This window comes from Panthera leo, chromosome A3 (assembly GCF_018350215.1).
Source record: "Panthera leo isolate Ple1 chromosome A3, P.leo_Ple1_pat1.1, whole genome shotgun sequence".
Classification (NCBI taxonomy): Eukaryota; Metazoa; Chordata; class Mammalia; order Carnivora; family Felidae; genus Panthera; species Panthera leo.
Window position 1 is genome coordinate 51,856,913 of NC_056681.1, and position 15,555 is coordinate 51,872,467.

General features: G+C 37.3%; 1 protein-coding gene across 1 annotated transcript in view; it reads right to left on the reverse strand.

Moving 5' to 3' along the window:
• RANBP2 (RAN binding protein 2) overlaps positions 1 to 15,555 on the reverse strand; it is an 82,144-nt gene that overhangs the window by 11,490 nt on the left and 55,099 nt on the right. Inside the window, 5 exon segments of the mRNA XM_042931836.1 lie at positions 5,057 to 5,235; positions 5,750 to 5,842; positions 6,524 to 6,694; positions 10,199 to 12,301; positions 12,304 to 14,821. Of these exon segments, the coding sequence (XP_042787770.1) occupies positions 5,057 to 5,235; positions 5,750 to 5,842; positions 6,524 to 6,694; positions 10,199 to 12,301; positions 12,304 to 14,821 (5,064 nt within the window).

Sequence of the window (15,555 nt, forward strand, 5' to 3'; positions counted from 1 at the left end):
AAGGATTTTTTTCATTCGTAGTAATTTTTTTTTTATTTTTATTTTTTTAACATTTATTTATTTTTGAGACAGAGAGAGACAGAGCATGAACGGGGGAGGGTCAGAGAGAGGGGGAGACACAGAATCCGAAACAGGCTCCAGGCTCTGAGCTGTCAGCACAGAGCCTGACGCGGGGCTCAAACTCACGGACCGCGAGATCATGACCTGAGCTGAAGTCAGCCGCTTAACCGAATGAGCCACCCAGGCGCCCCCATAGTAATTTTTTTATAGAAGTAAAATTCACTTTTTGTTGTGTGTATATGTGTGTGTCTGTTTTCTAGGAGTTCTTTTACATGTTTGAATTCTTGTAATTCTCACCAGAAACAGGCTATGGAACAATTCCAACACCCACCCCCCAAAATTTCCTTCATATTGTCCCTTTGTATTCAAAACCTCTTCTGCCTATATCTTTGGGCAATTGCTGTTGTGTTTTCTGTTTCTATATTTTTGCCTTTTCCAGACTAACATATGAATGGAATCCTACAGTATGTAATCTTTGATACTGGCCTTGAATAGGCCTATTAACTATTAAAGAAATAGATAACCTTGAATAGGCCTATTATCTATTAAAGAAAATGTACTATTAATTAATATCCTTCCAAGTCAAATGGTTTCAGTAGTGAGTTCTATCAAACATTTAAGAAAGAAATAATAGCAATTCCTACAATGTCTTCCAGAAAACAGAAGCAGAGGGGGACACTTTCTAAAAAAGGACATTAGGCAAAAATTGATAGGAGAAACAGACAAATCTACAATTATGCCTAGCAACAGTCCTCTAAATAATTAAAATGTTAGTCTTATATATGAGACCTGGACACCACAGTATCAACTAGTTTGAGCTAATTAACATTTATAGAACACTCTATGCCAAAAGAGCAGACTATACATTCTTTTCAAGTGCACAACAATCACCAAGACAGCCTTCATTAGGCTTCTAAGAACTAAAATCACTCAAATTATGTTCATAGACAATAATGGAATTAAACTAGAAATCAATAACAGAACGATATTTGGAAAATCACCAAGTATTTGGAAGGAACATACTATCTAACGCATTTATAAAAAAGAGTATCTCAAGGAAAATAAATATTTTAACGGAATGAAAGTAAAAATATCACATAGCAACACTTGTTGGATGAAGCTGAACAGTTCCTAGAAAGAACCTTACAGCATTAAATATTTATAGAAATGAAAAATGGTCTTAAATCAGTCATTTAAAGCTTCCATTTTAAAGAAACTAGAAAAAGCAAAATAAATTGGAAATGACCTTCAATGGATCAATGAATAAACTGTGGTACATCTACACAATGGACTACTACTTAGTGGTAGACAGGAACAAACTATTACTACACACAATAACTTGGGACAAATCTCAAGGGCATTATGCTGAGTGAAAAAGGCCAGCATCAAAAATTACATACTGTAGGATTCCATTCATATGTTAGTCTGGAAAAGGCAAAAATATAGAAACAGAAAACACAACAGCAATTGCCCAAAGATATGGGCAGAAAAGGTTATGAATACAAAGGGACAATATGAAGGAAATTTTGGGGGGTGTTGGAATTGTTCCATATCCTGCCTCTGGTGAGAACTACAAGAATTCAAATTTTTTTTTTTTTTTTTTTTTTTTTTTATTATTTATTTTTGGGACAGAGAGAGACAGAGCATGAACGGGGGAGGGACAGAGAAAGAGGGAGACACAGAATCGGAAACAGGCTCCAGGCTCTGAGCCATCAGCCCAGAGCCTGACGCGGGGCTCGAACTCACGGACCGTGAGATCGTGACCTGGCTGAAGTCGGCCGCTCAACCGACTGCGCCACCCAGGCGCCCCGAGAACTACAAGAATTCAAACACATAAAAGAACTCCTAGAAAACAGACACACACATATACACACAACAAAAAGTGAATTTTACTTCTATAAAAAAATTACTACAAATGAAAAAAATCCTTATTTTTTAATGTACCAAAACACAAGGAAAAGATAAATCATTCTATGTGTCAAATGTTTTAGGCTATCATAGCAGTATTATTCATAACAGACAAAAAGTAAAGTAAAAACAACCTAAATGATCAACAGATGAATGGATAAATGAAATGTAATATATTCAATACAACAGAGTATTACTCAGCCATAAAAATTAATAAAATGCAGATATACACTACAATGTAGCTATACCTTGAAAACATTAAATGAAAGAAGCCAGACACAAAAGGCCACAAATTATCATGACTTATTTATACAAAATGTCCAAAAAATAGGCAAACCTATAGAGACAGAAAGTCCATCAGGGGTAGTGGTTTCTTGAGATGGAGGAGCTCGGGCAAAATGGGGAAGGGTGGTGACTGTTAGAGGTTTTCTTCTTGGGGTGGTGAAACTGTTCAAAATCACTGTGGTAACGGTTGCATAACCATGTGAATATACTAAAAACTACTGAACTGTACGCTCTAAAATGGATGGGGTGCACAATATGTGAATTATATCACAATAAACGTTACCCCAAAAAAGTAGCCTAGAATTGCTTGGGTGAGAGGAATTGTTTTAATTCAGCTGCTAATGCCTTACAGTCCTTGAATGGAAAACTCCACACAGACAAGTCAGATTACTTCTGTTTTGTTCAATACTGTATACCCAATCGTCAGCACAGTGCTAGCTCAACGGTAAACATTTACAGAGTACACATAACCATTTTATGCAAGGGATGCATATCTAAGATGAATTAGACTGTCACAGTAGGAACAATGCATTCTGAGAGAGTATAAATTTACATCCATTATAGCATATCTTAGCTTTAATGGTTTTTGGTTTTCTTTTTTTTTTTTTTTTTTTTTTTTAATTTTTTTAACATTTATTTATTTTTGAGACAGAGAGCATGAACAGGGGAGGGTCAGAGAAAGAGGGAGACACAGAATCTGAAACAGGCTCCAGGCTCTGAGCTGTCAGCACAGAGCCCGACGTGGGGCTCGAACCCATGGACCACGAGAACATGACCTGAGCCGAAGTCGGACGCTTAACCGACTGAGCCACCCAGGCGCCCCTGGTTTTTGGTTTTCTATTTCATATCTGTATCAAAGGGTGCTTGCTCTCCTGAAATTTTATAATTTATTGTGCCATTTTTTCCAACCTTTATAAAGGTTTATCACATTTAACTTTAGTACCCAAAGTATTTTTGAACAGCCAGTAGTACTGCTATTTAATGAACATTGTGATAGTTATAGGATTATTTTATTAAGTTATGACAATAATGAATGCTTTAAAATAACACAAGTCACCTCAAATAAGATATTTCAACTCCTTTAAAAGCATGTTTCACAAAATACTGACAAAAGACACCAAATTCTTGTGTACCAGCTAAAGTGGCACCACAAGGTGGAAAATAAGAATAAATGATGTATAACTCAGTGTGTACATCAGTGCTGATATTATTTTTCAGTTTAATTTTTTTTTTTTTTAGTTTATTTACTTATTTTTGAGAGAGAGAAAGTATGAGTGGGGTCAGGGGGCGAGAGAGAGGGAAAGAGAGAGAATTCCAAGCAGGCTCTACACTGGTAGCACAGAGCTGATGCGGGGCTTGAACCCACGAACCGTAAGATCATGATCTGAGCCAAAATCGGATGCTTAACTGACTGAGCCACCCAGGCGCCCCTTAAATTTTAAAATACATTTTAAATCAATAACTTTAAGTTTTGCACACAACAGGCCATATTTAAATCATACTGTTTAAATTTGCATAATCTAAATTTATATTAATATGACTACTGCATTTGTTGAATAAATACGTGATAAAGCCTCTAGCAGCTAGTAATTAGAGTAACAGCTATTAAATATTGTGTATGCCCAGTAAGTCCAGGGAAACTGTTGAGTGATTTGAAATACACCTTAAATGGAACACTTAGTAAGGCCACTTCAGATTTCCACAAATAAATCTATCTGGTTGTAAATGAGAACATGATTAGCATTACATCAGCTGATGGCCATTAATTGTATGTGTACTGATAGATTAAACCTACACATCCTAGGTGGTCAGCTAGACTGCTCAGAGTCAATGAAGAGCAATAAATTTCTTACAGACTAAGACCATGTGTTACAACACATCTCTCTCCAGCCATATATCCTTTAAATAAACCACCACATTCATAACTAATTCCAGAACTCTACTTCATTTTAATCATCTAAGAATAAAAACAAACCATCAAAAAACAGTGTTACTTGAGGGGGAAAGGAACATTCTGAATAGATGTCAATATTAGATTATGAACAAATTAACTAGACACAGATCTTGTCTTCTAGTTTCTGTGGAATACAAATTAAGATACCAAGGTGTTGATACCTATTAAAATTATCACTACTTTTAAGCTAAGAAAGTAAACAAATCAAGGGGCACCGGGGTGGCTCAGCTGATTAAGCCTCCGACTTCAGCTCAGGTCATGATCTCACCGTTTGTGGGTTCAAGCCCCACATCGGGCTCTATTGACAGCTCAGAGCCTGAAGCCTGCTTTGGATTCTGTGTCCCCCTCCCTCTCTACCCCTCCCCCACTTGTGCTATCTGTCTCTTCTCTCTCTCAAAAATAAATACATGTTAAAAAAATTTTTTAAAAAGAAAGTAATCAAATCATGAAATTTACAAAGCAAGGTATAGGCCACCTTGCTAAGTCTCAAATGCCATTGAAACTAAGTCTCAAATGCCACTTCCTATCCACTCTGCCCACCACAAAATTAACTAACTTGCATGAAAAATTAACTACTTAATATCATTCTTGGTATTATGATAAACATTCTTAAGAATATCTGCACAGTCCATCTCTCCCATCCCTGCAAAAATCCAACATATACACAGGAGAGAACCTTTAAGTCCTCTCTGTAGAACAACATTCCTCCTTCTCTGGCCAAAGCTGATTGGTAAATGCCTAATCCATTTGCTATCCACAACACATTATTACCATTTGGTAAGAATATTCTAATCTACTGCATCAACAATGGCAACTCAACCAGAAGGAAAACAATGGAGATGCTCTTACTTGAGAGTCCTGAACTTTTTGTAACTCTGATTGAAAGTCTTCCCCATTTCCATTGTCCTCATCAGTATCACTGCAGACTCCACAAAAAAATGTAGGTGGAAGCTTTAATGTATCTGCTTTTGCCTTCTCTTCAACTGTTGGTTTCTTTTCCCAAACAATAACACATTCTTTTTCATTATCTGAAAATCCCACACAACACAAGCAAAAGAAAGTTAGAAGTCCAACTACTCTCCAAGAATTGTCCTCCATATAATCTACAGATTACAGACCCAGATAGCAATACCTATGAATGCTAATGGAGAACAAGGATCACCAGGAAAACAATTATTTTACACTTCATATTATTTTCAAATATTTTAAATTGCCACAGGCATATCACATAAGTAAATCTGATAATCATAAAAATGATCAGATTAGAAAATGCCTTTTCTTTTTATGTTTACTCATTTTTGAGAGAGAGAGCATGAGCGGGAGAGGGGCAGACAAAGAGGAGGACAGGGGATCCGAAGTGGGCTCTGCACTGATAGAGGTGAGCCAGATACAGGGCTTGAACTCACAAACCATGAGATCATGACTTGGGCTGAAGTTGAAGTTGGACGTTTGACTGACTGAGGCACCCAGGCACCCTGAAGATTCCTTTTAAACAGAAGATTTTTAAAAAACATTTTAACTAGTAATTTTAATTTAACATACCTGCTAGCTTTTCTTCTAATGGTCTACATTTTTCTGAGTCATCCAGATATAGTTTTCCATTAAGTTTCTTGACAGCTGTTTCAAAATCTTCATCTTAAAGTATAATTGATTTTATTAAACAAAAAGAATTTCTAGTAAGTTTTAGGAATTTTCCCAGCCATAAATCTAGAAATTACCCTCCAATTTCATACTTTCCCTCACCCCCCACATTGAAAGAGCACCCAGTTTTGCCAATTCTATATTCCTAATGCCTCTCCTGTCATCACAGAAATTTCATTCAGGCTCTCCTCTGAGCTGCTTTACTATCATTTTGGCTCATCTTCCTATCTCCATGTCCTACAACCCGATCCTCTATCTCACTAACTCAACTGATCCTGCTGAAACTCTTTTTGAACATGCAAACTCCCCTGCTGAAAAACTCTACTGTGGCTCACAAAGTTTTCCATAATCAGACCCCTATCTGCCTCATCACTCTCTCATCCCTCTAAGTCTATAGGGAAATTAGGATTCTTTTCAATTCTCTCAAAATACCTGCTCTGCTCATAGTAGTCATCCAAAACATCCTTACTTAAAAAATGCATTGAATGTATTTCATTCAATCATTATTGAATGATTGTTTCAATCATTACATCCATTGACTATTTACACACACACTGAGGATAAACATCTACCTATAAGGACAGGAGTTATGGGCTCTAAGAGGCAGGCTTAAACAATTTAAACATTACTAAAATTAGCACAGACAGAATGCTCTTAAAATAACAAAAGATTTACCATCCTCTTCTTCTTCACTAATATAATCTGGTTTATTCTTATAGCAGAAGAAAGTTGGAGGAAGTTTAAGTTTGCTTGCAAGAGCTTTTTGTTCAGGGGTCGGGGTTAACTCATATACAATGAGAACATCATCATCTGAGGGAGAATCTTCAGGCTTTTCCTTCTCTTTTGCTATAAAACAGGTCAAAAAAAATTATAAAGACCAGGAGTTAAGTAGGTATTAACATCAATATTCTAACTGAAAATAAAACCACGCCACTTATCTTTAGGTTAAACACATAAACTTTGATGTGGACAGAGCTCTGTAGAGAATTAGAAGCCTGATTTAACATTCCATCAAAAATCTTTAGTGAATATAGAATCCATTAAAACCAAAAAAAACTGCTTTTACTTACTGATCGTTGAAAAAAAAATTGCTATTACTGGCTATAATTTTAAAAGGTATTTAAATAATGCTGCCATAACCGTATTTGGCATATAAACAATAGCTGAGCAAAATATCCATGCGTTTTCAACAACGGAAAAAACTTACGTAAATCATGAGCAAGGATTAGTATAAATATGAAATTAATGCAAAAGCTAACCATGATTAGTTACTACAGGGAAAGTTAACAATTGCCAAGGATGGCAGGTGTTCAGAGTTACATCCAGTTTTGTGTATTTCCAAGCATGATAATAGATAAAACCAAATTAAAACAGTTATCCTAGGGGTAACACTATAAGAAACTAACACAAATTTTTATAGCTGAAAAAAAGGAAGAATAAAGGGATTCTTCATACAATATACTCTGGTCTATAAAGAAGAGTATTTAGCAAAAGGAATGGATAAAGCAAATCATGAAGCATGCTATGTACCAACTGGTGCTGTCTGATATGGTAGCCTAGCCACACGTGGCTATTAAACACTTGAAATGTGGCCATTCCAAACTGAGTTGTGCTCCAAGTAGAACAATACACATTGGACTTTAAAGACTTAGCACAAAAAAAAAAAAAAAATAAAAATCTTTTTTTTTTATGATTAGAACTTGAAATGGTATTTCAGATATAGTCTAACTGTATAGATTGTTAAAATTAATTTCATCTCTTTTTTTGCACCTGTTTCTTCTTATTCTATTTTTTAATGTGGATATTAGAAAATTCTAAATTATATACACAGATCATATTTGACCTGATCTAGAGAATTAGAGCCCTATTACAATGTTAAACTTGCCTTTTACTCTCTTTAATTAGAAAAACATAGTATGACTAATGTAGGATACAGATTCTTACTCCAATTCTGTTATTAACTGGTAAAGACAATTTGAGCATTTCAGACAGCCCACTGTGCCTCAGTTTCCTCATGTCTGAACTCTCCATCTCTAAGATCCTTTGGGACTATGACATTCTTGGACTTGAAACAGAATAAAGCTTTCTGTCCTGCAGTAGTATACTGGCAAATTTGCTCGAGTCAAGGATTAACCTAGGTCCCACAGACTGTGCATGCAAATATATGTCATTTATAGGAAAAAGTCCACACTCTTCAATAATTTCTCAAAGAATACATCCTCAAGAAAAGCTTAAGGGCTGCTTTAGCCAGTAATGTGATTGGTATACTTAAAAATTGAGGGGCGCCTGGGTGACTCAATCGATTAAGCACCCAACTCTCGATTTCAGCTCAGGTCATGATCTCATGGTTCATGAGTTCAAGCCCCATATCGGGCTCTGCGCTGACAGCATGGAGCCTGCTTCTCTCTCCCAGCTTCTTTCTCGGCCCCTCTGCCACTCGTGAGCATGCATTCTCTCTCAAAAAAATAAACATTAAGGAGCACCTGGGTGGCTCAGTTGGTTAAACATCTGACTTCAGAGTAGGTCATGACATCGCCATTCCCAAGTTCAAGCCCCACACTGGGCTCTGTGCTGACAGCTCAGAGCCTGGAGCCTGTTTCAGATTCTTTGTCTCCCTCTCTTTCTCTGCCCCTCCCCCACTCATGCTCTGTCTCTCTCTCTCTCTCTCTAAAAAATAAAATAAACATATAAATAAACAAACAAACATTAATAAAAAAAGAGGGGCACCTGGGTGGCTCAGTAGGTTGAGTACGTGACTCTTGATTTAGGCTCAGGTCATGATTTCAGTTCATGAAATCAAGCCCCACACTGGGATCTACACTGACAGTGTGGAGCCTGCTTGGGATTCTCTCTCCCCCCTCTCTCTGCTCCTCCCTCACTCATGCTCTCCTTCCCTCTCTCCCTCTCTCTCTCTCTCTCAAAATAAATAAATAAACTTAAAAAAAAAAATTAAAGGCCCCCCCAAATCAAGGACTGTCACTTTACCATTGAACATATTTGGGTTACTCAAGATATGTTATTAGATACTTATAATGGGTTTTCAATTCCCTAACCTTGCTCTTGAAGGTCTTCAACAGATCCCCCACTTCCTATTATTCCACTCTAATACCAACACTTTTATAACATACTAGCATTTAATGGTGGCTGTTAAAAATGAAGTCTACTTTCAAATATGATATTTTTCTAAACCCTGTCTAAAAGGATAGCCTTAAAAGGAAACTCTGTTCCATGTGTATACATGCTGCCATCACATGTTTGGATACTGGAAACATTACTTACTGGCTAAAGATAAATGTTAGAGAAAACACAGGTCTTCATTAAGCACAGCTGAAAATGACAGAATAATGAAGTACAAAGCAGTGAAAGGTAAAGACCGTATGGATCTACCTCAAAATAATGCTTTGCAATAGTGAGAAAACATGACATCCAAGTACATTAAAAAACAAAAAACAAAAAACAGCATTAAAGGGTGTTACACACCCCTAGTCAAAAAGTATTTGTTTAAACACACATTCTTTAACATGCACACTGTGTGTTAAATACTTAATTTCATACAGCCAGTTACTATGCTAAGGACTACCAGCTGCTTAAAAAAACAAAAAACAAAAAAAACAACTGATGTCATCTCATACCGAGAATGCTAGCTCTATACCTTTGTTCTCAGGCTGTGAGGAAGGGATGCTGGTCCAAAAAGCCATTGGATTAGATTTAAAAAGGCTAAAATTAAATCCTAGAAAATAAAGAGTATTTCATTTTTGAACATTTTGAGAATCAAAGTCAATGTGATTTTAAAATATAAAAAGCCAGAATACCTCAATTTATACCAATTTGGCTGTGTTACATATTTATTTATCCTGGTAATTTCTTTACTCTTTTAATACTAGCAGCAAGGCTTCCTTACATAACTTATAAACATCTCAGTACCATGGTTTTTGAGTGACAAGAGAATAATATGTTGAAGAATGGACACTTAAAAAAATCAGACTCGAGGTAATACTCATGATTCAAGTACATGAGTCACTAAACTTTGGTACTGTATTAGGTTCTTGTTCTCTGCACTAAGCATGATATAAGTATCTTCCAGTTACTCAGATCTCCTAAATAACTTACACACACACACACACACACACACACACACACACACACACACTTTCTATTGCTGTTTAAACACAGGGAAACAGATTTAGGGAGAAAAAAAATCTGCACCAATATTTTTTCACTATTCACAAAGCTATTATAACCCAACTTTTACTAAGACGTTAGTATCCTACCAAAAAGTATATGCATCAAGCAAAATATTTACAAATTAATGGAAAAAAATTCTGTTTATACCAAAGACAAAGAGCTTACCCTTTTCTGGTGTTTTAAATGTGTAATTAGTTGAGGACTCTTCTTTTGGAAAAGCAGCAAAGAGATTTTTGACTTTGCCATCTGAAGACTGTTTGCTATCTGAATTCTTCGTCTCTTCGCAATTAGGTTCCACTTTTCTTTCAGATTCACTCTGGACTACTGAACTGGCATCACTACTGTTATTTTTCAAAGGTGCGTTAAAACTAAATCCAAACAAAGACCCAGTGGCTGAACTGTTGCCAAATGCAAATGGTTTTGATTTTTCGCTACTAAAAATACTTTTAACAGACTCCGAACCAAATACAAACTTTGGAGGAGAAACTACTGCTTTTGTTGTTGTTTCAGATGTGCTAGATGCTTCTCCAACTTCTGAAGTTGCATCTGCTGTGTCATCACCCTGAATTAAATCTGTCCTCTCTCTTGTGGTCTCTTCTAATACAGCTACAGCAATTTTGCCACATGGTGACTCTCTGGGAGTGGCTGAACGAGAAACATGAGGGGTTATCAAAGAATCTTTTTCTTGGGCTATTTTTGCTTCATCAAATATTTTCTTAAATGAATCTGCAACATCCTGTAGTTTAAAACGGACAGCTAAATGTTCTACTTTTCTTTCTCCATCTGCAAAATCACAGGCAGTCCACACCCACACTCGTTCTGTCCCTTTCATATTTTGCAAAGTCATGTCTGGAGTTATTCTGTGATTGGCACAAAGTTTTAATACCTGGTCCCTTCTCATCACTATGCGAACTTGCTTATTATCATAATTCTGTAAAATCTTTATATCACCAATGCCTCTTTCTTTCCACTGACCAACATCTTTATCATACCTATAGAGTTTTGCTCTGTGACTAAAAACAACTTGTTCATTTTCCTCACCACTGGACACTTCCACTAGATCAGGTAAAGGTACGACAGGTTCAAAGTACTGTCCATCTCTCTCTTCTTCTTGAGTAACATCAGATTCTTCATCAGTGCCAACTGAGGTTCCACTCTGATTCAACTTGGCAGGAGATTTAGATGGACTCAAAGCAGATTTAAAACTGAAGTTAAATCCTGTTGTTGACTCACCAAAGCGGAAGAGATTTTTCCTCACAGGGCTACTTGCCAATGGAGAAGCATGTACTGAACTACTACTCACACTATCATCCAAAGCATCTTCCCTTAAATCATAGTTGTCCCACTCCAGTGTGGGCCCCGTGTTTTCGGGGTTTGGCTTGTTAGTTGTATCAGAGGCAGCGGCAGCACCACCCTCAGAGCTCTCATTCTCTCCATCAGTGACTTTTGTTTGATCATTTGTCAAAAAAGTTTTGAAATCTTTTAATCCACTCTTCATTTCTTCCGCTCTCTGGATTAACTTGGCAGCTCTGCCAGTGTCTACAAGTTTATGAGGAGTTTGAAGTGGTATATCTAATAGAAGTCGCTGGCATTCCTCAAATTTCTGCTTGAATTCTTCAGCCAGCTCTGGTGTTTTAAATTTTGCTGCCAGCTGCTCTAGTTTGGCATCACCATCAGAAAAATCGCTCGCTAACCACATCCATGCTCTATCAGACCCAGAGAGAGGCTTCAGGTTCATTGTAGTTGTTATCCAATGGTTGGCACATACTTTCAGTACCTGCTCTCTTCGCATTAGCATTCGCAGCTTGCCATTGACTTCATTCTTGAGAATTTTTAGGTTCCCCAGGCCCCTTTCTTTCCACTGACTTATCTCAGCATCAAATCTAAATAATTTTACCCGCTGTGAATAAAGAACTTTTTCATCTTCTTCTCCTGTTACAAGTTCCACTTTTTCAGGCATCTGAACCACTGGTTCAAAATGGATGTCATCACTGTCCTCGGTTCTATAGGCATCATCATCTTTCTCAAGGTCAGCAGAAGTGTCAGCTTTATCAGCCATTTTACTGCTTTGTGATGAGAATAATTTTTCTCCCGCACCTGAAAATCCCTTGAAATTAGGATCTTTTTTGCCAAACTGAAATCCTTCTCCTGAAGTTGATTTTGCAAGATCTGCAAAGGTAAATGTGCTACCAGTTTGACCAAAAATCACACCATTACCATTCTTCTGATTACTGATATCCTGAGCCTGAACACCAGTGTCATTTTCAAGGGCTTTTCGTTCTTCTTCTCTTGATTTCCAGGCTCCTGAATGCCAAATTTAAACCCATCAGCAGACACAGGGACAGAAAAACTAAATCCTTCTTTTGTTGACTTAGGATCTGTATTAGAAGAACCCTGAAATGTAAATGAAGGTGTACTTTCTTGATCTACATGCCCAAATTTAAATCCTTGTTCTGTAGTACCAAATTTAAAAGCTTTTTCTGAAAAATTACTTTTAAATCCTGTTCCAACCTGACTTCCAGAAGAATCATTTAACTTAGTCTTTGAGCCCAATGTGAAGGCTGAAGGAGCTTCTGCAATATGTTTATGAGTTGGTTTAGAGGAATTACAAGCCACACATTTCAAGGAAGAACTCTCATTTTGCACAGAGCAAACACTACAATCCCACTGTCCTTCCTTCTTGGTGAACATTCCTTCAAATCCACTCTTCGGAGCTTTGCTGGTCTCTGAAGTACTAAACTTAAAAGAGGCAGGTGCTGGAACAGCAGAGGTGGGTTGACTCAGTTTACCCGGATTCTGACAAGCAACACATACTGTAGCATTTGCTTCATTTCGTACTAAGCAGAAACTGCAATCCCACTGTCCTTCCTTCTTAGCAAACATGTCCTCAAATCCACTCTTCGGGGTTTTACTTGTCTCTGAAGTTCCAAACTTAAAAGAAGCAGATGCTGGAACAGAAGACGTAGGTAAACTCTGTTTTCTTGGATTCTGACAAGCAGTACACTTTGTAGAACTTCCTTCATTTTGTACAAAGCACACACTGCAATCCCACTGTCCTTCCTTCATAGAAAAAGCAGACCTGAAATCACTGTTAACAGACTTTGAAAGATCTCCTTGGCCAAATTTAAAGGAAGCTTGCTGAACAAATGAAGATCCACTTTTGTTAGCAGACTTTGCATTCTGACATGCAATGCACCTAGATATAGTAGGTTCATTTCTTACTAAGCAAATGCTACAATCCCAGTGACCTTCTTTCTTTGGAGTCATCGGTGTAAATCTATCTGGAGTATTTTCTGGGCCAGTTGTAAGAGCAGAAACAGTTTCAACTAATGGCGGACCAAGGAAATCTTTCCTGTTTGGGTTTAGATTCTGGCATGACACACATTTCTTAGCAGTCGCAGCATTCTTTAATGAGCAGATATTACAATGCCACCAAGACCCTTCTTTCTTTGACATTTGAAATTCAAAATTCATGTTTCCAGCATCAGATTTGCAAATATCTTTGTTATCATGACTTGTGGGTTCTTTTGTAATTCTCAGAGTCTGATTTGTGGTTGAGGCTACATTTGCTCCTAAGGCTTTTAAAATGCTCTGGGCCTCTTCAAATTTGCACTTAAAAAGTGCTGCTTCCTCAGGAGTTTTGAATCTAATAGCAAGTTGTTCTGGCTTGGGCAATTCATCTGCATAATCAAGAGCATGCCACACAAAAGATCTGTCAGAGCCAGCATTTGGCGTCAGTTTCATATCTGGACTGATGTAATGATTTGCACAGATTTTCAGTACTTGCTCTCGTCTCATTAGAAGGCGAATTTTACCAGATGTTTTATGTCTTAGGATTTTTACATTGCCAATTCCACGTTCCTTCCATTCTTTGGATTCTGCATCAAAACGAAATAATTTTGCACGGTTGCAAAAGAATTCTTCTTCATCTTCCTCACCAGTTTTTACTTCAATCTTATCAGGAAGAGGTACCACAGGCTCAAAGTGAGGGCCGTCATCATCATCATCACCATGGGCACTTCCTCCATCTGTTTCATGACTCTTGTTCGCCAGCTCTGGCACAGGTGTTCCAAATACTGATTTCCCTGGACCGTGGAAAGTAAACATGTCATCACTTCGACGAAAACCAGAATTCTTTTGCTGATTTGGACCCATGTTTTCAGTAAATGAAATTCCAGGCACATTTTTACTTCCAAAATTGAATGTATTTCGAGGTCCAATGGTTTGACTAGCTTTTGGTCCACTGTAGCTGTCTCCTTGCAAAGGTTTATCTGAAGTTAGGAGACCTAAAAGACTTTCATTATTATTGTAAGCTGTAGAAGGGGGCTGTGTCACAACCTGGGGTGAAGAAAAGGTAAAGTCACCATCATTTGACTTGAAATTTGAGTTAAATTTAAAAGGAGTTGGCTGTGTTGTATGTGCGGGTGCTGTCAAAGATGGTCTTATTCCTTCACCTGGCACAGGCTGAACAAAATTAGTTTTTCCAAATTCTATAACCTTAGATTCTGCAGATCTTGAAGCATGAGCTGCAACTGGGGGTTTTGTGAAATAACCTGGTTCTGGCAAAGGTGGATTTGTGCTTGTTTGTTGAACATTGTAATTAAAGTAATCATCACCCCTGGGTGATAGAATTCCTGTTGCAGGAGACTCAAAACGCAACGGAGGACCATACATCTCTTGAGAGAACATACAAGCAGATGAGCTTTGGACTGGTGGTGTGTGCATCTGTTGGGAATAGGCATATATGTGTTGTTGAGGTGGAAGCCTATTCATGCCATAAACTGGACCCTAAAAGAAAAAAAAAGTTAAAATTTTTTGTAGGTTGTCTACAAAATTACAGATAACTAGATGCAAACCAATTCTCACAAACCACAGATATGAGCATTATAAGGTAAAAATATCATTAGGGTATGTAGCACATCATCAAGAGAAGACAACATTACTTACAAAGATACTTACAGTTATACTCCTTTAATAAAAACTGTCTTAACTAATGACAGAATCTTAAAAATCCAATTCTACAATAAATGCACAGAATAAATTTCTTCATTCCTAAATAATGTGTAAAATGATGTTAACAATAATGATGATGATGATGGAGACTAACATTTATCAAGTATTTACTAATGTGCCAACTGGGCACTGTTCTAAGCACTTAATATAGTATCTCATTTTAATATCCTCAAAAACCCTATGAATTAAGGGATTATTATCCTCATTTTACATATGAGGCAACTAATGCATAGAGAGATTTAAAAACTTGCCCAAGGTCACAAGCAAGCAGAAAGCCAAGGTCTAAATGCACCCAAGCCATCTGTCTTCAAAGCTTTATAATTCAACTATGGTTGTAATACTGGGTGTTAATTGACACCTACATAGCCACTTTAGGCCTGAAGTACTTACCACATAGTGGTTCAGCAAGGCCATTCTAGTCCTATTTCCGCCAAAACAAAATGATGAAGGACCCATCATCACCACCACCACCACCATCACCACTACCACTACCACCACCACCACCACCA